This window comes from Lates calcarifer, linkage group LG15 (genome assembly GCF_001640805.2).
Source record: "Lates calcarifer isolate ASB-BC8 linkage group LG15, TLL_Latcal_v3, whole genome shotgun sequence".
Taxonomy (NCBI): domain Eukaryota; kingdom Metazoa; phylum Chordata; class Actinopteri; family Centropomidae; genus Lates; species Lates calcarifer.
In genome coordinates, this window is record NC_066847.1 from 854,619 (window position 1) to 878,708 (window position 24,090).

Below are 24,090 nucleotides of genomic sequence, written 5' to 3' on the forward strand. Positions count from 1 at the left end.
GAGAACCATCGATGCCATGCAGCAAATGAATCAAAACACTCTCACAGGAAAAGCCATCACAGAGGTGTCGCAGTATTTTGATGCAAACGAAGGAAGGCGTCCAAAAAAGGGGCAGAGGCTTATAGTTATAACAGACGGCGAGGCTCAGGACGAGGTCAAAGGTCCTGCTGCAGCTCTTAGGGAGAAAGGAGTGGTGATCTACAGCATTGGAGTGGGGCCTGCTGTTACCTCCCAGCTGTTAGAAATCAGTGGTTCAATAGAAAATGTCTTTTATTTGAGCAAATTTGATGAGCTGAAGACATTGGAGAACAAGCTGATTGTGAAGATCTGCGATGAAGGTAAGAGCAGAATGTGATTATCCAATAAAGTGCCTTGGATAAACCAGACTATGAGTTTGTAGAAGCATTAGCTTAATCTCTTTTTTTATTACAAGTTTGTCAGTTCACTGTAATGAGTCTGTACCCCAAATAAGCTTTAAAATGTTTTGAAGTTTGTTAAACAACACATGCATGTATTGCACTCATCACTATCTCACCACAAATGTTATCTGAACGGTACATGATTTACATGTTGTATAAGTGACTTATTAGGGTGCCTACACTTTCCCTATTTTTAAGTTAAAGAAAAATCAACAAAATGTATGATTTGCCCACAAGTTGTTATTTTTGCACATAACAGAAATGTACAGGAGGAGTTTTAGTTTTAGCAGGCAGCATTGGAGCTACTTGTTGACCAACAACTGCTGGGCATAGTCAGTGTTAGCAGCATCTTCAGAGTCCTGTCCCCATAGTGGATTTGCCACGTATGAGCTCTGTTGTACTTCTATGGTCAGCAACACCAGTTAACTGCAGGATGAATTGGTGACTAGCTTGGCAGCTAGCAAGATCCAACCTACAGGGTGATTGATAAGTTTTTGTCCTATGCTAGCAGAAGATGAGTTAAACTCTTCTTGTTACCTGTACATGCAGGTCAACTTTTTGAGTGATGATAAGAAAGTTTTGTGGATTTTCTGTTTTGGGTCATTGAAAATTTAATGTCAGCTTTGTTTAAGAAAATGGTCACAGCAGCAATAACATCATCATTGTCAAAATGGTGATCATTGAACTGTCTCTTTGTCTTTGGGAGGGGATCGTAGTCTAAGGGGCCAAATCAAGTGAACAGGGTGAGTGTTGGACAAGTTCAAATCCTGCACAAAGGCCAACTTGCAACTTTCAATGACTTGAAACAGAAAAAACACATAAGTTATTAACTTCAAACTTTCTACAGAATCACTCAAAGAGTTGAACACCATCCCTCATACAAATAAGATAGCCTAGTCTTTGTGTTCACTTGGGCTAAACACGCCCTAGTCATATAGTTGAGGTCACGTTGATTTTATCTAGTCACCTAACTCGTTATTTGGCACTAATCAAGGTATTTCCTAAAATGTTTGATTGACCTTTTTGAGTTAACTTTTCATATTTGTCTTTTTTCTTCAACCAGATTGTAAGACGATTTCAAAAGCTGACATTATTTTCCTTGTGGATGGCTCCTCAAGCATAGATCAAACAGAGTTTGCAAGTATGCAAACGTTTATGAAGTCAGTAGTGACCAAAACCACAGTTGGCAAGGAGTGGACGCGTTTTGGGGTCATTCTATACGCCGATGATCCCAAGTCTATTTTTACTCTTAAAACCTATGGGTCCAAACAAGATGTTATTGATGCAATTTCAAAGTTGACGGCACCAGGGATAAACACCTACACGAGCAAGGCCTTGGAATTCTCTTTACAGTACTTTGGTGCTCAACATGGCGGCCGGAAAAAAGACAAGGTGCCTCAGATACTCATGGTGATAACAGATGGGGAAGCCACTGACCCTGAAGGTCTGAAGTCATCATCTGATAAACTGCGAGAAAACGGGATCACCGTCATCAGCATTGGAGTGGAGCAAGCAAAGAAGGAGGAGCTGAATATCATGGCTGGCGGATGACATATCCAAAGTTTTCTATGTGGACAATTTCGTGGACCTAGAAAATCTGTACAAGAAAATTTTCCCTGTTATCTGCATTTCCACCAAGCGAGGTAAGAGGTTAGGGCACATTTGTTCTGTTGTGTTGTTCACTTAACACTATGAATTTCAATTAATTTCAACTCAATGTTGGTGCTCAATTTACTCATTATGTTCCATCAATTAATAGTTCATTGTCCCCAGTCTTCCCTCTTGGACAGCAGCAGGTTTACCGCCTGTCCTTTTGTAATAATGAAGGTTTTTATGAACTGGATTACAGTCATAGTACCATCAAAAATAATGTTGTCCTGTAAAGATATGTCAAAGATAAACAGTGTTGTTTTTACAAGAACCTCAAAGGAAGCATAAAGCACAAAAGCCAAAACCTTAGTATATCCACATCCATAGATGTGTTAGTGACAAATGAATGCCAGCTTAATGCTGTCAGTTGGAGGGAATAAGTATTTGTTTCTGGATATGAATTACTAAACTTAGTGAACTAATGTTGAAGTACACACTTCATAAATTTGGTGGCACACCCTATTACATTATGGGAGTAATTTATTAAACCTCCCCCCTGACACCAGACCCTATTTTGGCATGATGGTACATCATAAACTTATGAATATGTACATAAACAGTATACAGTATGACTCATGATTCTCTGCTGAAACAGTTCAAATCCAAATGCCTAAATGGTCAAGGGCCAAGCATAATTTCTGCATAATTTCTGCTAAACAGAGATGATTTCACATTAAAACTGTTTATTAGTAGTGTGGACTGATACCTTTCTTTTGGTTTGGCAGATTGTGAGGAGGCCGATGTGGTCTTTCTACTTGACCGGTCAAGTAGCATTACCCCAGAAAATTACACCATCATGTTAAACTTCACGAAAGAACTAGTGAAGACCCTTGATGTCAGAAAAGACTTTATCCGTGTTGGATGTGCGCAGTTCGCTTCAGCTCCTCACCATGAGTTTTATCTCAGTGATTACACAGAGAAGAAGGATGTGATGTCACGAATTGACAGACTGTCCTACATTGGTGGAAACACCTATCTTGGTGAAGCCTTGAAACACATTAAGGATTATTTTGATGCATCACACGGCAGTCGTAGATCTGTCGGGATCCCCCAGAATCTGGTGTTGATCTCAGATGGTGATTCTCATGATGATGTGGAGGAAGCAGCTGACAGTCTCAGGGCTCTGGGGATTGTGGTGTTTGCCATTGCTGTTGGAGACGTCCACGATCTGCAGCTTCTGCAGATCGCTGGCACCCCAGAGAGGCTGTTTACTGTGCAGAACTTCAAGGGCTTGGTAACAATCAAGCAAAAGGTGATTGATGCCATCTGCCCAGGTGATGAACCCAAGGGTGAGTTGCGAAAGGATGAGTTTTCCTCTCTATATGTCTCCCTGTCTTTCCCACCATATTCCTTTATGTCTATGACTGTCAAAGGTTAAGACTTGTCCTTTTGCAGAGGGATGCACCATTGATATCGCCATGGGATTTGATATCTCTCAAGAAAGAGCTGTGGGTGAGACACTGTTCAGTGGCCACACCAAGCTGAAGGCCGTTCTGCCAGAGATCGCCCATTACGTTTCCACAGTACCTGTCTGCTGCATCAGCCCCTCACCTGTGAAGACCAGAATCGCCTACCAAGTGGTAGATCGCACTGGACGTCCTTTTTATGATCCACATTTTGAAGAATACAATGAGGAAGTGGTGAAGAAACTCATCAACCATCAGGTGTCGATACCTACCTTCTTCAACCGTGCCCTGCTGCAGGCCTTCACGAAGACCTTCGAGACCCAGTCCAAAGCAAATGTAAAGGTGAGAATGACAGCCCCGCAAAATCCTTAGTCACCTTTCCATCCATTCATCATGAAATTATATTAGGTTGATAAATGCTTCCTCATTCTGTAGTCGCAAAGTATGTTCAGCATGTTGATATGACAGGTGGCAGTTTGTTTACAATATTTATGTTCATAATAATGATTTAGCCTGTTAGCATGCTAAAAACTGCTAGTTACCAATAAATACAAAGTACAGCTGAGGCTGATGGGAATATCATTAGTTCTGCAGGTATTTTGTCATAAACTTAAGAATTGGACAAATTAAAGCATTGGCATGATGATGTAAAGTTAGAGGATCACCTGTGTTATAAATTCAATTCAATACAATTCAATTTTATTGATATAGCGCCGAATCACAACAGAAGTTATCTCAAGGCACTTTTCATATAGAGCAGGTCTAGATGGTACTCTTTAGATTATTGTAATTACAGAGAAAGACCCAACAGTTCCACCATGAGCAGCACTAGGCAACAGTGGGGAGGAAAAACTTCCTTTAAAGAGGCAGAAACCTCGAGCAGAGTTATTACATTTCATGTTGAGAAATGTCTGTACAAAACAAGTGCTAACTGCCAAACTGGTGCTAGAGCAAATGTCAAGGGATCATTAAAGTCATTGCTGTTCTGTGCCTCTGGGGACCATGAACTTCTGTACAGAATTTTATGGCAACTCGTTGTTAAAATATAAAGTTGCCAGCCAACTTAAAACATAGAATCATGCAGAATGCCCATCTAGTTCATCTTGCCCATCCCCACTTTAAAATATTACAATAACTGGGCATTCTTGTCAAGGATTTTAACAGTAAAAGCAGTCTAACATGTGATGAACTTTTTCTTTAGGTGCTGGTGATCTTCTCAGATGGACTTGAAGAACGTGATGAAGCTGTGATAGAACTGAAGAAAGAAACGTACCTTCTGGAAAAGTCTGGTAAAAACTAGAAGGCAGAGTTGTTTCTAGTGTTCTGATAAGTAGAATTATAGATGAATTAATCCTCTTCTCACTCCAAAACATCTTTTTCTCTGCTTCACATTTAACATTCGTATCCTCCACCCTCCCTATTTGTTTGAGTCTTGTATTCTTCCCTCATCCTTACCTCCTTTCCTTGTCTTTTTGCTGCCACCAGTTTGTCCACCAATTTCCTAGAGTCCGTGGTGGGTCTGCTGTGGCTCAGAGTTTTGGACAAGATTTAGACAGCCTCTCTTCATCTTTAGCATGAAGGAAAAAAAACAAACTGATATGAAGTTCAGCCAAGATAAGAACTTTGCTCTGTGGTTCAGTCGCTCACAGTGCTCTACAGTAGAAGGTGTACCAGTCTTCTACCAGAGCTCAGTTGGGCATTTTGACAGCTGGCATGCACAGAGTGAACAAACAAAGGACTGAGAAAGAATCAGGTGTCTGATCACAATTAATCCTAATCCTGTGAATTTTCACAGAGTATCTGTTGCATTGAGACACTGACTTGCCTAACCCAATTACTTTATTTAAAATACAACTGTTCATTTTATGGCATGTATGCACTCATGCACTTCAAGGCAATAAACCTACAGTCAGTTGTTCTGTTAATTGTCTGCAGGGGTCAATGCTCTGCTGACTGTGGCTCTGGAGGGAGCGCATAACCCTGCCCAGCTGCAGATGGTGGAGTTTGGTCGAGGATTCGGCTACCATCTTCCTCTCAGCATTGGCATGCCGGGTGTCGGCAGCACCATCCTCGAACAGATTGTAAGTCATTCCTGTTACAGGTAAAAAGCCTCAAGACCTCAGATTGTTCAGAAGAAGCTGGTTTGTATGACTTGTCATACAAGTGTGGGAGTTTAAGTATCTTGGGGTCTTCTTCACAAGTGAGGGTACAATGAAGCGGGAGATTGACAGGTGGACTGGTGTACCAGACCGGACCGCTGTACCAGACCATTGTGGTGAAGAGGGAGCTGGGCTGCAAGGCAAAGCTGTCTATTTACTAGTCAATCTACTTTTCAACCTTCACCTATGGTCACAAGATCTGGGTAGTGGCCAAAAGAATGAGATCGTGGATACAGGTGGCCAAAATGAGTTTCCTCTGAAGGGTGTCTGGGCTCAGCCTTTGAGCCAGGGTTAGGAGCGTGGTCATTCAGAAGGATCTCAGAGCAGAGCTACTGCTTCTTTGCATCGAAAGAAGCCAGTTTAGGTGGTTTTGGCATCTGGTTAGGGTGCCTTCCCTTGGAGGTTTTCTGGGCATGACCAACTAGTAGGAGACCTTGAAGTAGATGCGGAACTTGCTGGAGAGATTATATATCACATATGGCTTGGAAGCTCCTTGGAATCCCCCAAGAGGAGCTGGAAAATGTTGCTAGGGAGAGGGATGTCTGGAATACCCTGCTTAGCCTGTTGCTACCGTGACCCGGCCTTGGGATAGTCAGAAGAAATTGGATGGATGGATCACATGTCATCCAACTGACTACCAAAGTTGAAGTGTTTTGACCTGAATGGCCACAGTGGAAGTCATAACCTCCTCCTGGATGCATCCCACTGGAGAGAATTCAGGGAGCAATGTTTCTCTGGTGGAGAGCCTGAGTTATTGTTTTACTTTTTACAGTCTTCCAAAAGGAAGTTACATTATCCTGACATTGTTGCCGGTCAGAATCCTGATTTGGCGTGTCTTATCATGAAAACAAAACACTTGATTTTTGAAAAACGTTGAAATAGTTAGGTTTATTTTTGATGTGAGGTAATCTCAGATGATGCTGTCTGATTTTTTGTGTTTTCTCTGAGTCAGGAAATCTGCATTGTTATTGTTTTCTCCTCTGCTCTCTGTATCTCTGCAGGACAAGGTGTCAGATAGAGTGTGCTGTAACGTCCTGTGCAAATGTACAGGACCTGCAGGTGTCCGTGGATCTCCAGGCAGACCAGGGACAAAGGTAACTAGAACACACACATCTTTTAATTTTAAAAGCAAGCAGATCTCTTCTGTGGCATAGTATTTTATGTACTCAGAAAGTAATAGTTGAGGAAGTCAACAGCCAACTTTGTCATCCTGAAGGACATCGGTCGTTTAGATGTGCAGATGTCTTTATTTAATTTTTGACCTTTAAGAGTTACTTTTAATGTTTCTACCACAAATAGTTTTTTGTGTTTTAAAAATAGGGTCTGCCTGGACGGAGGGGTCAGCCAGGCTTCCCGGGAGACGAGGGAATGATTGTAAGTGCTTCTTCATTAAATTAATCCACACAGTGTTGGAATCTGTTAACATGTTGAGATATCATGCAACTGATCAACTGACTAATGTGATCAAATTCAGAACTGTCTAGTTTTTTTTTTTAATGTTTGGTTTTATATGATCATGGATGGTTTCTAATCTGAAAATATCAGTGGTGCACACAGAGAAATGTATTTGAATGTAGTTCGATCTTCTGTGCCACTGCTCACTTTGTTTGGTTGTCGCAGGGTGACCGAGGGCTTCCTGGACCCAATGGAACTCAGGGCATCCAGGGCTGTCCTGGACTCAGTGGACTGAAGGTAGAGTTTGGCTCAGTCCTACTGTGAAAGATATTGGATAGTGGTTACTGCTCTGGGTGAACAACGAGACAACCTTAAACTGTGGATTCGTTTGTTAAATTTAAAAAAGGGTACACTACTGGCACTAGCATTGGACGCACACTAGACCTTTTCATATCTAAAAGTAAATACCACTGTTAGTACCCCTGATAATAACAACAGAAATGAGATTATAGCCAAATTATTTTATGAAAATCTGAGTTTCTTGTCTTTCTTCACAAAAATATGACCACTATCTTAACCTTTTGTTTTTGTTGTTAAATCAGATTTATTGATGTGATACTATGATACAGACAAGGTTTTTCTTTTCCATCAACAGTTGTCTTCTGGTCAAATGAGGCAAAGGGGCCATTTAGTTTTAAACAAATATTTACAAGTTTTCTGTGAGAACCAGAAAAGTGTTTATGAAAGTGATAGTTCATCATTTTCCTGTCAGATGTTGTTGATGTGTTTAAATCCTGTTGTTTGTATCTGCAGGGCTACAGAGGCACCTCAGGCGACAGGGTGAGTGACTCCTCAAAGAAGCAATGTGAAGTGTTGCATTTACGATAAGAGTAGTTCAGATACTAACAGATGAAATCAGTGAGATGTAACAGCTGATTGTCTTCCAACGCTGCAGGGTGAGAATGGAGAAGATGGACTGGACGGAGTCGACGGCGAGCAGGTACGAATGTCAGCACATACAATCTGTTCAGCATAAAGTCTATTTGATGAATTTTGATGAAGTCTTAAAATAAAGAACAACAATCTTAACATGATAGAGGGAAGTGAACGACAACCGCTCAGTACAGTCAGATGATGTGAAGATTCAGTGAATCTCTACTGGTGTTTTCTGGTTGTTTTAATGAGCAGGAGGGTTTTTAGGCTCTCTGTGTTGAGCTGTTTCTGTTTCTGTATCTTCAGGGAGTGACGGGACTCGACGGAGCTCGAGGAGAGAGAGGACACCCAGGAAACCCAGTAAAAAAAAACAACTAATAACCCACTTATTTATTTTCACTTCCCTCAGTGGAATACCCCTTTAGTCATCCACACTCATCAGCTCGTCACCTCTGACTGGTTCACTGACATGTCAAACTGTCGTCTTCAGGGTATCCCAGGTATCGGTGGGGAGGTGGGGCTGAAAGGACAGCGAGGACTGAGAGGAGATCCGGTGAGTACCAATTGTTGTGATATGGCGTTATTTATATAACGCCACATGACAACAAAAGTCATCTCAAGACACTTTTCATATAGAGCAGGTCTAGACCGTACTCTTTAAAATAGGTATTTACAGAGAGAGACCCAACAAATCCCACCATGAGCAGCACTAGGTGACAGTGGTCAAAGATCAAAGGTCAAGGTCACTGTGACTGCCTTAAACAGTACTCAAACTGAAATGAATGTACCTCCCAGTCCAGTGAAACTCTTACAGGCCAAGTCTGAAAGTCTGCAAGTCTGCTGCTGAGAAAGAAGGAGACCAAGCGTCTGCTCTCTTGGCTCGATGCTCACAGATATAAACAGAAAGTATCTTTCTTTTCTTTATTCTGCTTGTCATTGTGGATGTTTTCCAAAAGTAAAGAGGTCTGAATAGCCAGATCTAAATCCTCAGATTAGTCACATCCCATCAACAAACCCTTGACCTCAGAGCAAAGTGCTGCAGGTCCGAGCCAAATCCTTTGGTAACCTCTCAAGAAAATTTGCTGTAGCTAGGCCTGTAAAGAGAATGGGCGTAACGACAAATCCTGCAATAGATTTTTTGGCAGACTCTCCACATTGATCACACACAGATAAATTCTCAGCTTCTCGGCTCGTCCCGAGTCCCTTTAGTCTTTCCATAATCTGCTCTGTCTTCTGTTACAAAACGGTACACACAGTCACAGCTGGACCACAGCTGGAAGCCGACCGAGTGACGACTGTGTCTTTGTGTTTTTGACTGACAGGGTGAACCAGGTACCGACAACACCGTCCCTGGAGCCAAAGGAGAACCCGGCAACCCAGGTTTACCGGTAAGAAACATCCCAGAGAATCCAAGGTGATCAGACATCCAGAGAGCTTCAGACTGATGGTGGTGTGATGTTAGAGACTAATCTTTGGATAATTTATCAGATGAATACAAGTTTGTGCATCAGTTTTGGATTAGTGCAGCTCTTCTGTTGTACTCCTGTTAACTGCAGTGTCGAAATTCATTCAAACGTATGTTCTCAAGTATCAGGTACAGGTGATTTAAGAGAATCTGTTTTTATTTAAAGGGAACTTCTCTTTGATTACTGTGGGAAAAATACTTTCAGACTACAAATCTGCAGTCAGGGTCTGAAACTGTAAAAACATTGTTTGATTTATCATGAGAACTAAATCTTAATTCTGTTAACACAGGTGTGTTCATCCTTTTTCACAATGTACTGAAATCCACAGGGTCCAGCTGGACAAGATGGGCGGCCAGGTCGTGCAGGAGTCACTGGAAACCCGGTGAGATTTCTGACCTCCATTTTGTCCCATCAGATAAACATGTACTGTATTTATTTCATCATTACCATCTACAGTATGAGATACTTCATTATTTCAGTTTTATGCTACTTTATGCTTCTTTCACTTGACTTTTGGTCAAGAAAAGGATCTGAACACTTCTTCCATCACTGGCAGTGATGATGTCTGGATGACTTTTACTGTGAAGCAGCTGGAAGATTAAATGACATATTTGAATATATGAGTTATTCATAAAGTCTTTTTAAAATGTTTTAATTATTATTTTTAACTGATTGTGAGCTGATTGTGCAGACATTAGCCACCCCTAAAGCAGTTTTTGAGTTCTGCAAACTGTAGTCTTTGTTTTTCGATCATTATTAAAGGTGTTGTTGTTTTTGTTAAATCTGGATCATGTGTATTTAAACCATTTTTTTGGCTTTTCAGGGTCTAGATGGAAGAAGAGGTCCTGATGGTGGGAAGGTAGGAGAGGAAACAAGCAACTTTTTATATATCTATTATATTGCCCAGAAACACTCTGCTTACTCTTTCACTCTCTTGTTGCAGGGTTTACCTGGTGACCCTGGAGCTCGAGGACTCCCAGGCAGCCCAGGTGCTCCTGGTCCACAGGTGAGTGATCAGACATCTGCTCTGCAGTACTGAAAACATTTAAAAATTCGCCTCTCTCTGATGAAGATCTCCCTCCTCCAGCTCTTTGTAGAGCTTACAGTTCATATTACCCTCATTTCTGCATCTAACACCTCCATTTTTTTTTTAAAGAAAAGGGAAATAAATACAGTAATGTACAAAAAAACATGAAACATTACAACACAATAAAAGTCTCCAGGAGATACAAAGAAAGAGATAAACATGCTTGTAATTAGTGAAAGGATATTACTAGAGGGGAATAATATTGGGACCATTCAATAATTACTGACAGACTGCATGAATAAAAATTCCTCCCAGGGACACGCAAGAAGGTGGTTTTGGCGGGTTTCAGTGTGTTAATTGGTTTGGCTGGTGAACAGACCTACTTGGAAATTCAGTGTAGCTGTCTATAAAAAGGTAAACCATGTGTCTCTGAATAAGGAGAAAATAAAAATAAGGAACACTGAGGCCAATAAAAGTGACAATTCTGCTTTATATTACCCAATTCTCCTGCTGTTAGGTCATTGCTTTCCTCAGAACATTTAGTGAGCTGTATGTGTGGAAACATTTCTGATCTTAAGAGACATAAATCATCATCAATGCTAGTAAATATTTAACTAGCTCTCTTGTGCTATGTAAATCTAGGAGGTAACACAGTCTTGGGTCTTGTAGCTGTCACAATGGACATGGAAAAACTTGTTGTTGAGGTATATAACAAAACTCTACAGCCATTCTAACAGCTCTGTGAAGCTCTACTTAGAGACAAGGGTGCTTTTAGCTAAATGCTAACATCAGCATGCTAATATGTTCACAATGGCAATGTTAATTCTGAGCAGGTATGATGATGTTCTTAGTTTGTTGTGTTAGCATGCTAATTAGCAGTAAACACAGCAGCTGAGGAAGATGGGAAGGCCTTTAGCTCTGCAGGTGTTTTGTTGTCAACCAAAGTACTGGACAAATTATCATGATGACCTGATGGTGGCGCCAGATTAAAAGTCATGGATCACCAAAGTCAGTGTAGGGTTCATCCTGTGGGGATGATGAATATGTGGAGTAAATCTCATGACAACCCAGCTAACCGTCATCGAGATATTTTACACTGAATCACAAATGTCACCCTCATGGTGGCACCACAGAAACAACAGAGTCATCCTCTGGGGACCATGAATGTCTGTACAAAATGTCATCAGAAGTAATCAAATAGTAATTTTGAGATATTTTGGTGTTCCCATTTCTAGAGCTACGTCATTAGCATTACTAACTATCCAGACCTCTAAGAACTACAATACTTGAATTGTAAAGATAAAACTAAAGACAGACATCAGCTGGTGAGCCATGGATAGAGAGATTAGCTCTTCAGGCAGGGCTTCCTACAGCTTTTTATTGTGGAGAGGGTTAAAAAAAACTGATTTCCTCAGCTAGATATCATCTGGGGACGTCTAAATAAGTTTGTTCCCATCGCACTGCTGAACATTCAACTGTTTATTGAATTCAGACTTAAGAGCCGAGAGGAAAAACTCTGTCTGTCACATTTAGATGGGGATGATTTTCAAGTACTGTCCTACATCAGTCCATGTTGTCTCTGCAGGGACGCGCAGGGGCCAAAGGTGACCCAGGACCGAAAGGGATCTCTGGATTTACTGGACCTCAGGTCAGTGCATCACGCCAGCATCGTCCCACTTCATTTTATTTCAGACAGCTGGTGTCTCATATTGATTCCAGCTGAACCGCAGCTGAACAAGGAATGATTTTTGTGTTATACTGATGACAACAACCAAAAGCCCTTTCAATGGTGTATAGCATGTCAGTATTGTTTTAAGTGGGATTTAAGAAACATGTTAACTTATCCTTTGGAAATGTGCTGTTTGCTATTGTTAAAGGACAAGGCCAGTGATTTACTGTTTTATTTCTTATCATCAGTAATTCCCATGAAAAGATCAAAACAACAATCAATGTGCGGACAGCTCTCTTAAGGTCCCCCCCAGAGCATTTCAATCAGGCTGAGGTCTGGACTTTGACTGGACCACTGCAACACCTTGATTCTTTTCTTTTTCAGCCATTCTGTTGTAGGCTTGCTGGTGTGCTTGGAATCATTGTCCTGTTGCACTCAATTTTAGCCAAGCTTTAGCTGTCGGACAGACTCACATTTGACTCTAGAATATTTTGCAAGGTGCCCAGATCCTGTGGCTGCAAAAGCAAGCCCAAATCATCAGCCCTCCACCACCATGCTTGACAGTTGGTATGACGTGTTTGTGCTGATATTATGTGTTTGGTTGTGCTTCAGATGTGACTATAGTGAACAGTTTGGTCGTTTCAGCTCTGTTCTGACTGTTGGTTTCCCTTTTGCAGGGTGCACATGGACCACCTGGAGACCCGGGAGCAGCTGGACGTCGCGGCCCTAATGGACAAAAGGTGTGTGACATAATTTCCTGTTCCTTAGTAATCAAACACATCATGTTAAGACTAGATAAAATTAGATTAGGATTACATACAGTTCAGGGAGCATTCAGTGTCTGTGTTTTTATGCCTCTGATCTCGGCCAGAAGCTTTATGTTTTTGTTTTGTCCATCCCATTCTTGTGAAGGTGATATCTCAGTAACACCTTGAGGGAATTTCTTCAAATTTGGACTCAAAGATGAACTGTTGAGAATTTGGGTGGTTAAAGGTTAAGGTCACTGTGATCCCACAAAACACATTTTGGCCATAATTCAAGAATTCACATGCTAATTAACTGCAGCTGGACTGGTTGGTAGAGACATAAAACTATGAGGTGGCAATTCCAGTTTAAAGACTGAGTCTGACTAATAATCTATACCAAATGGTTTTTTAAGTGTGTAGAGTTCAGTGCAGAAAAGGTTTAAAGTTTTTGTCGTTGTTTAAGGGTCAACCAGGAGATCCGGGTGTAAAGGGTGCTCCAGGATCACAGGGACCCAGAGGAATGCCGGTAAGCAGCTGAACATTTCCTGTGTCTGTAAATACTGTTTGATATAAAGTGTATATTTAAAGTCCAGTCAGGGACTCAGACTGGCTCTGTGCTCTGTTTCAGGGTCAGGATGGTAGAGATGGTAATGGAACTCCAGGAAACAAAGGTGCCAAGGTAGACGCAAACTTAAGGACTGTTTCTATTGCTTTTATAATAGAGAACAAAATATTTGTTTCTTTTCTTTTTCTTATAACTTCTAGTATTTCTACTCAGGTTTTTTATACACAAAATGAAAATGTGTATATAAACAGGTGGTTAGCAACCCATGTCCTGTCTGGCATTTTAGAAAACAGCTGTATAACCCAGAGACACATGATATTCTTACCTTCTCTGTACAGGGAGATCCTGGTTTTCCTGGATACCCCGGTCCACCGGTGAGTGCATCCATTCTCTAAGAATTGAGATGTAAATGAGTCACAACATGAAAAACAAGATGCATGTTGGAGTTCAAACTGCTCAGGCAGGGCGATGAGTTTCTGTTTGTGTTCTCTTGTACTCAGGGTGAGGGCGGTCAGGAGGGGAACCAAAGGATATCCAGGACGCAAAGGGAACGATGGTCGAGGGGTGAGTGACAATATACCTGTCTTTTTTTTTTAATTGACTGTGATTGCATCACAAGTGACTTTTATTTCTGGTCTGATCGATCCAGGGGAACTCAGGCAGACCAGGAGAAGACGGTGGGCCTGGAGATCCAGGATATCCAGGACACAGGGTAAGAGTGGAATCAAACTCTGCCCCCAGACATGATGTGTTAGCTCATTATCAAATCCTCCACTGATATAAAATGGCAATTGGAAATTGAATCTAAATATTAGGTCATTAATACAGTGCCTGAACTGAAAGTCTGTCATATTCAACTATTGGTTTCTTAACACGTTGTATATGTTAGAAAATGGCTCCTGAAAACATGTGAAAAGACTGTAAACTATCTGTTACTGAATTGTTGAGTTAGACTTCAGGATTTTATGGGCAGGTTTGATTTTTGAATTAATATTGTATAGTAGTTATTTGATCATTTTCAGTTCTTTTAAAAGAAAATGATTTACCTGCAACCCTGGCAGAGGCCCACCAGCTACACTCAGACACAATCCATATTTGCAGATGAAAAATGGAGTTCTGATGTGCGAGGGTAGAACTATCCAGGTCCCAACAATGGCTCACCAAAATAATGTTGAGTATAAAACTTCTAGGTCTGGGCCAGGCAAAGTCTCTGTGTGAGCACTGTGCTCCACTGTGTTTCATGGGTCCTGCCAGAGTCAGGAGTCAACAAACTCAACAGATCACTGAAAGCTGCAAAAACTGTTACAAACCCAAGTTTATTTCGTTTTTAGTGAGTGATAACACCAGTAAAACTGAGCAGGCAAAAGCAGGCGAACACAGACTGATGCAGGCGTGACATGAAAGGCTGACTTTACTCTCCAGGATTGTTGTGTTATACAGTAAAATGCTCCTTGTTTTTTGAAAAACTCCTCCAACCCAAGTCAGGCCTAGTCTTCTTTGGCCCATATTCATTAGAATAACTCCTGAAACTGTTAACCCTTTTATTGACCACTTAGCCTTAGAAAAACAGAAATCCTCACTATCCTTGTTACAACATACATTTGTTTTAAAGTGGAGGTGGAGGTGGAGTGTTTTTCTGATGAGTACATTCTCACAGAACACGAAAACCATGCAACAAAAAAGGAGGTCGATTTTTCAGAGCTTGTGTTCAGGCTCTGAACTTGACTCGGGCGTTGGTGGCTCAAACGTGTACAACTGTACAACTCAAAGACTAAGTGCCACAGGCCAGGGGTGAATAAGTGACTTTTCAGAGCAGACTTAAAAGTTACCAAAGATGTAGCATGGACGAATCTCCATTGGTCCTGTATTAATCATAATAATGAATAAAAAAGGAGAGTTGAGTTCAGTAGTATCTCTTCTTTCCCTCCATTCAGGGTCCCAGAGGTCCTCCTGGTGCCAAGGAATCTGTGAGTCCACCTTAAATTCACTTCACCTGCCAACACTGAGAGAAATAATATACATTTTACTGAATACATTTAAAAACATTTTTCTGTTTTCTCAGGAGTGTCAGCTGATCAACTTAATCAGAGACAACTGTGGTAAGTGTTGAGAAGTGGTTTAATATATTAGTTCATATTTATATCATTTAGAAGAAAGATCCAGGTTTAAAAATACCACAGTTGTCCTTTCATAAGATAGAAAACTTTTCAGAACAGGAGACATCTGTTTTTGAGTGTCTTCATGTATTTGTCACTTATTTTATTTTAAAGATATGAAACACGTGTCAAAATGAAAACAAACTGCAGAATGTACTGACCCATGTTATTTGATAACTCTGGAGACTCCAGCTGAACTCTAAATGTGATTCTCTTTTCTTCCTCCACACAGCATGTTCTCCTGGTATGTATGTCTGTCTTTTGTCTGTCAGAACAATATGGTGAGTACAAAACTGAAGTTGGAAGATTAACTCTTAAGATGCTAAATGAGTGAGATCATCAGGATGATCGTGTTACTGTTACATACAGCCGGGAAGTGCTGACAAAATGTGACATGAATGATTAAACCCTTATATACCTCACCCAAAGTCTCTGTAGTTACAAATGTTAAGCAGTCACAGTATTTCCAGCTGTCAGGGATGCCCTGTCATTCCTCCTACTCTTTGCCTTGGTCATAGAGCCCCTACCCATTACACTCAAATCATTACCATCAATAAGTGGAATTCAGTTTAGAGGCGGAGAGGAGCACAGAGTATCTCTATATGCAGACGATTTACTAATGTATGTTGTAATGTAAGTGTACCTTGTGTTATCCATGCTTTGAGGAGATTTGGCACATTTTGTGGGTACAGACTGAACTTTGGTAAAAGTGGATGGTATGGTTCACTTATCTGAACATGAACTCCTCTAGGTCCGTTACACTGCCCAGCCTACCCCACCGAGCTGGTGTTTGGTCTGGACATATCTGAAGACGTGACCCCGGTCGTCCTTGAGAGGCAGCGCTCTGCTCTCCTCTCTCTGCTGGAGGACATCACCATCGCCGAGAGCAACTGTCCAACAGGTGCCCGGGTCGCTGTGGTGGGATACGGTGCAGACATCAAGTACCTGATCCGCTTCCAGGACTACCGCCGCAAGAAACAACTGATAGAAGCTGTGAAGAACATCGCTCTGGGGCATTCAACTAACCGGCGCCAGCTGGGGGCTGCCATGCGCTCTGTGGGTCATAACACATTCAAACATGTACGTTCAGGACTTGGGATTAGGAAGGTGGCGGTGTTTTTCTCCAGTGGGCCGACCCAGGACACTAACAACATTGTTACTGCCATGATGGAGTACCAGGCTCTTGACATTGTCCCGGTGGTGATCTCTCTGCAAAGCGCTCCTGCTATTAGTCGAGCAATGGAGGTAGGTTTGGCTCATCAGCAGGTGATAAACTGGGCGCTGTTTCTGGTCTGTTTGACCCATTTACTCTCAGCCACATCAAAGGTCTTGTGTGCATTAGATAGCTGTTAGAAAAGCCAAGTGTAAACACAACTAGGAAGCTTTCAAGACCAAATAGCATCTGTTTGCTCAGACCACCCCTGAGCCTGTAACTATGTCTGTCAGCCGTCTCTGGGAGTAGCCCTGTCTTCTCTAAGGAATTTTTGTCCACCATTCCCTGGACTGGGACTGACCCTGATTTGCATGTAGCCCATGACAACCAAGAGGGAAACCAATCTGAGCTGTGATCTCAGCAGCATACAAATACATCTAGTTCATTGCTTTAAATGATAACATAGTTCATTTCTGTCCTCATCATGTTCACAGTTGAAGTCATCTCTGTGCTCAAACTGCTCAAAGAACACATCATAGAAGTTTTAAAACCTCTCCATTCGCATCGATATTTCGTCAGCAGTTTTATCAGTAGATAACACCCGACTTAAGTGCAGCACAGGGAGGATTTTGGGAACTTGTTTAATTCAAACACACGAATTATTTCCAAATCCCTTTGCACTCGGTCAGCCCCCTTCAGTTGCGATTACTGTTTGGTGCCAGAGATTTGTCTTCAGCACTGAGATATTGCAGCCGTTATTTCCTAATGTTTCTAATGGCTTTGTGTAATCTTTTTTTTTTTCTCTAGAATTAATTGGGCAGTGAATAATGACAGCCTCTGTTTCATCTCAGGTTGATGAATCAAGACGCTCCATCTTCACAGTACTGGGGAGGGACATGGCTGCTGACTTGCGGAAGGTCAAGAACTGTGCAATCTGTTTCGGTAAGCACTCAGTCTTGGATTAACCTTATAAATCACTGACTGCTACTTTTCAAAACTGTGCTTCATTTTTGTGATTTAAGTGTGAGATTAAATTGAAACCCTGCTAAGTAAAGTCATATCAGTCATTTTTATTCAGAATGTAATTCTTACCGTCACTGTCTCCAGGATATGAGGCTGTGGTTCAAGGTTGAAGTGTAGATATTGAACACTCACTTGACAGTCCGTCTACAAGGCACATGTCCTAGACCAAACCTGTAGAAACACTATTGCAAGACCCGAGCATATCAACTAGTTTACAACTTATAGGAGGCAGTCCACCATTGTAGCTGAGTACTGAGGCCTCAGACCTGGAGATGAGTCTAACGGTTTCAGTCTGCTTTGGGCTCTGTAGAGCTCAAAGACAGATGAGTGCAGTTACTTCTGGAGCCATTTTCTAACTGTGCTAGTTGTCCTCTTGATGATTACTCTGTCGTTTCTTCAGACCCCTGCACGCGTACAGAAGAATGCAACTTCATCCGGGACGTGCGAGCTCCTCAGGAAGTGGATGCAGACCTGGTCATGGTGTTGGACAGCTCCAGGGAGATGCAGGCCGATGAGTACGCTGGTGCCCAGCAGCTGCTGGGCTCTGTGGTGGAGCAGCTGGTTGTGAGCCGGCAGCCCCGCAGGGCCTGGCAGCCAGGCCCGGGTGGCTGTAGTCCAGCAGAGTGGCACCAGAGCTCCCAAGGTGGAGTTTGACCTGCAGACCTACCAGAACCACAACGCAATGAGGACACACCTGATCCAGAACATGCAGCAGCAGGGCGGTGCCTCGGCACTGGGACAGACGCTGGACTTCACCCTGAGGGAGGTGCTCCTGAAGGCCAGTCAGCCCCGCAGGAAGAGGGCGGTGCTGGCTGTGGTGGGCACCCAGACGGCTTACTCAGACCGGACCAAGCTGCAGTACATCTCCCAGAAGGCCAAGTGTGAGGGGGTGGCGCTGTTTGTGGTGACAGTCAGTAATCGCTACAACCGGACACAGGTGGAGGAGCTGGCCAGTGCGCCCACAGAGCAGCACCTGATCCACGTCAGCAGACTGAAGCCTGACGAGCAGGGCTACGCCCAGCGCTTCTTCAAAGTCTTCCTCTCTGCCCTCAACAGTAAGACCAGACTCTGGGCTACAGTTTGTCGTTCGCTTTCTAGATATCATCCAGTTCAAACTCATGGGAAACATTAAATGCAGTTCTTTATATTGTTTCTGATTCTCAACAACAAACCTGACTGTGTTTGTCCTTTGATTATTTCAGAGGGAATGAACGCGTATCCTCCTCCTTTATTAAAACAGACCTGTGACCAGCTCAGAGAGCCAGAAGAAGGGTAACTCACAATTATTAAGGACTTACACAACTATAGAAGGAACAAAGCAGCATTTACAAATTTGCGGTTCATCTAAGGCTGATTCTCATATACAAGCTGAAGTTTGAGGGAGCAGAACAGTCTTTACTGGGAAGATAAAGGCAGTGATGACGATGGCTGTTGGAATTTTAACTCCAGATAAACAGTACAACAGGAACAACAGGAATCCAGGAAAAATTAATGTGAAAACTCGTATCTAGGTTAAAACTGATCAGATGTAACCTTTGTATAAACCTGTTTTTCAGTGTAAAACTGGTCTTAACCAGACGCAGAGCTGTAACCAACATTTTAGAAACATTGAGGTTCAAATCCTCCGTCACAAATCAGAACTGTGAAAATCAGTGATAATAAAAATGTTCTCACATTTTATTTATTAATCAAGCTGCTCAGTTATAGTCTCTTAAGAGTTATATCTGTATCTTTTTTTAGATTAAAATAGTCAAATTAAGTCTGTTATATGTTTTCAGAGCTTTTTCTCTGAGAACAGCTGCTGCTGGTTCTGGAAACATTGTGACTGAACCAGAATGTGACCACGAAAGACTTTTTCTTAACCAACAGAATCTGACTGAGAGACTTCCATATACTCTGACTGTGTTGTTCAGAACAATCTGAGCATGACTGAGTTTTGCTGCTGTGTGTCCAGTCTGGGGTCAGCAGATCTGGAGGTGGGAGATGAGCCGGAGGTGGAGAGGTTCCAGCCACAGATGGGAGGACAGACTCAGATCAAACAGCTGGATGTTGTCAACACGATGACCAGAGGACACAGCCAGAGTTCACCCTCAGGAGCCGAGCTCAATGGTAGATCATACATCAGTTTCTACACAAACACACACAGTCAGCAGAGCTGTTCATCACAGCTGCACACAAAACTCAGTCAACACATATCTTATGGTTTGTTTTGGATCAGACGGTCAGAGTAGAAAGTAGAATCAGTTCCATATCACTACAAAGAAACACAACAAACTGTCCTGATCAGATAAATATTGATAACTCAGTGTTACACTCTGTGCAGGATTTGGACACTCAGACTTTGGTGATTTCTAGTGGTTCTCTTTACTGTGATAGTGAATTTGTCTCAGTTAAAGTTTTAGTCTGCTGATATTCTGCTTTTTTCCCTTATAGTTTATATTAAATCACATGTGCAGTGTCAAACCAACACTAAATGTCTCCTAGTAACAAATCCTGTGATACATCTGCTTCCTCTCAGCTCCATCGTTTCCAGAAACTATTAAAAACACATCACTGTTGCTCTGGGTTCCTTCATCACTATCAACACTGCCGTTTATACTCAGTCACAGACACACTGTCCTGCTGCCACAAAAACCCACTACAGCACCAAATAGTCCCCAACAAACTATTTCCTCCTATAGTGATCAGCTGTTTCAGGTCCGTCCCATTCCTGTGAATGGGATGCCTCAGTAACACCCTGAAGGAATTTCTTCAGTTTTGGCTCAAACATTCACTTGGACTCAGGATTGAACTGATTAGATTCAGCTGGTTGGAGGTCAAAGGTTACTGTGACCTTACAAAACATATTTTTAGCCATAAATCAAGAGTTCACACCTATTAACAGGAACAGGACTGGACGGTGGAGGTGTAGTTGGTGAGTTGGTAGCTGTAGTTAAAAAAGAATCTGTAGTTTTTATATAGGAACCAATGGGTTTGGAGCTGAGAGCAGGGAAGGCAGACAGTGCATTTTCATTTACATGAGATGACAAATGCAGAAAAACAATAGAATTATATCTTTAAGATGTTGATGGAGGAGACTTGTTAATGGAGCGTTCACTGATGTTCACATTACTGAGACATAATCCATAGAATTTTATGATAATTGTTGTTGGTTCAGTTTCTGCTGTGATTGAATTCATGTTGGTTAAACTCAGTCAGTGGTGCTGTAAAGTGTTTTTATGAAGCTTCACCAAAGCTGAGAAAGCACAGACAGCAGCTGCTCCGTCTGAATTAACAGAGGAAATGTTCAGTAACACTGTGATGATGATGATGATGATGATGATGAAGATGTGATGATGGTTAAACAGCTGGTGGTTGACAGTTTGTTTTCTCTGATAGATCTGGACATCCTGCCGCAGACGCCGCTGACCAGCTCTGTGTCCAAAGGTAAAGACTGACACCAGACGACCTGTTCTGGAAATAATTCATATTTCCATCAGACTGCAACAGGACAAGTGAATTTTTCTGTCTTGTTCCTCTTTTTTTAAGTGAATCGAGTTTAATGAAAGTATACCCTGACATTCTGGCTCCATTTATGACATTTTGATTAGTTATTATGCCTTTTGTTTCCTATACCTGCATTTATTATTTATTTATTTTCAACAAAAGGCTAGTAAGTCAACAAAGATTACATGGTTTGCATGTGCCTTGGTGTATCCCAATAAAAAGAAGGTTTAAAAAGTGAATTAAGGAACTCAGACACCTGCTGCCACATAATGACAGCAGGTCAAGCAGCAGCAGAGCAGGGATTTTCTGTCTCAACTTCCAAGGTGCATGGAGCAGGGAAAAAGTCAAAACTCCAGCAACACTTGTGGTGTATAGAACAACTTTACTGTCAGACGGACACATTTCAGCTTGTAGCCTTCATCAGGGTCAACATCAAACACATCACAAAGACCATAAGAGGAGTCTTTACATGTACAAATCCGGTTTATAATGTATTTTAAATCAGCATTGTCTATGTCCATGTTTACTGCTCCTTCTCAGCCACTGTGTTCTTCCAAGGATCGTCCTCTGGCATCACCATCCCTGCACACAAGGCGTTCTCAGTCCAGACTGTTCTGGTTTGTGGTTCCCTGATGGTGGAACCACCTCCCAGATTCTATCAGAGCAGGAGTGTCCCTCTCTCTTAAACAATCCCTGAAGACTCATCTCTTCTGAAAGAACCTTCTCTCCCAATCTTATCCTTTATCTTTTTTGAATATTCACTGAGTACGAAAACAGACTTCCCCCCGACACAGTGAGGTTATTGATCTGTGTTGTCAGAGTCAGAACTGTTGAGGTCCTGATGGAGTAAAAGAGTTTTTGATTTCCCAGGAGACATGGAAACTGAATCTGATCAGGCGTTATGTTGACTGTGATGGATTATCTATCTGCTGCATGTTTCATGGGGTGGCGTGGTTAGCACTGTCAGCTCCAGGTTCGAGCCCTGGTTCGTCTCTGGCTTTTCTGTCTGGAGTTTGCATGTTCTCTCTGTGCCTGCGAGGGTTCTCTCCAGTTACTCCAGCTTCCTCCCACTCTAAACACATGCAGGTTAATTGGTGACACTAAACTGACCACAGGTGTGAATGTGAGTGCGATGGACTGGTGATCTGTACAGGGTGTACCCCGCGTCTCGGCCAATATCAGCTGGGATAGGCTCCAAAACCCCCTGCGACCCTTAGCGGATAAGCAGTATAGATAATGGATGGATGGACGTTTCATGTCTCATGGAATGAACAAGAAAAATGAAAAAATAGATGATTTGTGGCAGTAACACCCATCTCTCTCTCCTGCCTTCATCCAGATGTCTGCTCTCTGGCGCAGGACCGCGGCAGCTGCAAGAACTACACCATAATGTGGTTCTTCGACAACAGTCTGGGTAGATGTTCTCGCTTCTGGTACGGAGGCTGCAGCGGCAACGAGAACCGCTTCTGGACGCAGAAGGAGTGTGAGAACCGATGTCCCACCAAGACTCCAGGAAGAAGAGGAGACGTTATAAGACTTCGCCGGATTGGTTGAAGAAAACTGCCGCTCTGCACTCAACATAAATCAGGAATAACCTTAAAACACACATGCATCTTCAAGGCAAAATAGAAATATTTAAAAGCCGAGATCACAGCTGAGTCTGTTGTGGTTCAGTGAAACTGTTGATCAAAACACATCCAGGAAAGTTTACACTGATCCAGAGCTCGGCTGCTGCTGGTTAACAGGCTTTTCATATGGATCAGTTGTTTTTTATTTTCTCTTGAACATGCATGTTTTGTTTTTCCCAAAAAAGAGAGCATTTTATTTCTGTGAATTCTGCTGAGTTTTTTGTTTGTTGCACTTTCTGTTGGACGTTGATTCCACCTTTTTACTGTATCTGATCGTCACTCAACAGACTTCCGCTGAAAATGCTTCCTTCAGGATTAAAAAAAAAAGTTCTTTATGACATGAGGTGCTATTTTTGCTGCTGACCAAACACCACCTTTCTTTTTGAGCAGCTAGACGAATTACAGGAATTTGCAAAAAAGCAGGTCATGTGGTTAATCTACAGTCAGTTACTTTTCTACAGCAACATTATATAGTTTGTAAAAGTTTCTTATTAAAATGTACATTTCTGAAATTTCTCCAAATCTCAGCAGTCTCTGTCAGTATTGGTGTTTCCACAAAAACATTTTTAAGAGAAACAACCTAAAACATGTGATAAAGTAAAGGTGAGGTTCTCTGAGTCTCAAGACCAAAACCTTTAATAACTTACAGAAAAAAACACCTGGACCCTCACAGTGATTCACAACTTTTTTGACCTTTGACTTCTTTAAACAAACAAACAAACCAAAAAAAAGGCTCGCAGCAGAACCAAACCATATTCCTTTTCTACCACAAGGAGGCACCAAATCACCTGATTGGAAATCTTCCCTGAGAGCAACATGTTTGCTCTCAGTGTTGGTCTGTCTGCAGACAGCCAGTCATAACAGTGGAATAATATTTAGAGTTAAGAGAGGTCAGAGGAACTTCATTGGTTGGGATCTGTAAATAATTGCAGTAATATCACTTAAACAATGGTGGAATGTAACTAAGTACATTGACACTTAAGTATAAATTTAAGGTACTACATTTTAATCATACTTTATACTTCTATTCCACTATATTTAGAAAGAAGAAGTGTTGTAATTTTTTCTCGACTACATTTATTAAACAGCTTTATTTACTTTACAAATAAATATTTTCATGCACAACATACAAGAAGCTTGAAAAAATGATACTTTATCATAGATTAAACTACCCAACAGTTTATACAGGTTGATTTATTGAGCAGTTTG

General features: G+C 41.8%; 2 protein-coding genes across 2 annotated transcripts in view; both read left to right on the top strand.

Annotated features, from left to right (window-relative positions):
• The window catches only part of LOC108881847 (collagen alpha-6(VI) chain), a 67,549-nt gene that overhangs the window by 8,247 nt on the left and 35,212 nt on the right, over positions 1 to 24,090 (top strand). The window lies entirely within an intron of this gene.
• On the top strand, positions 2,866 to 23,397 carry LOC108881842 (collagen alpha-6(VI) chain-like). The gene is given in 30 exon segments (XM_051076385.1): positions 2,866 to 3,358; positions 3,465 to 3,817; positions 4,677 to 4,764; positions 5,411 to 5,556; positions 6,636 to 6,728; positions 6,955 to 7,008; positions 7,255 to 7,326; positions 7,843 to 7,869; positions 7,985 to 8,029; positions 8,269 to 8,322; positions 8,453 to 8,515; positions 9,285 to 9,376; positions 9,757 to 9,810; positions 10,372 to 10,434; positions 12,041 to 12,103; positions 12,802 to 12,864; positions 13,499 to 13,549; positions 13,774 to 13,809; positions 13,936 to 13,999; positions 14,085 to 14,147; positions 15,370 to 15,402; positions 15,498 to 15,534; positions 16,343 to 16,836; positions 17,596 to 17,686; positions 18,168 to 18,355; positions 18,357 to 18,822; positions 18,970 to 19,039; positions 19,722 to 19,876; positions 21,146 to 21,193; positions 22,593 to 23,397. Coding segments are annotated over 30 exon segments (3,834 nt in total). The 3' UTR covers positions 22,808 to 23,397.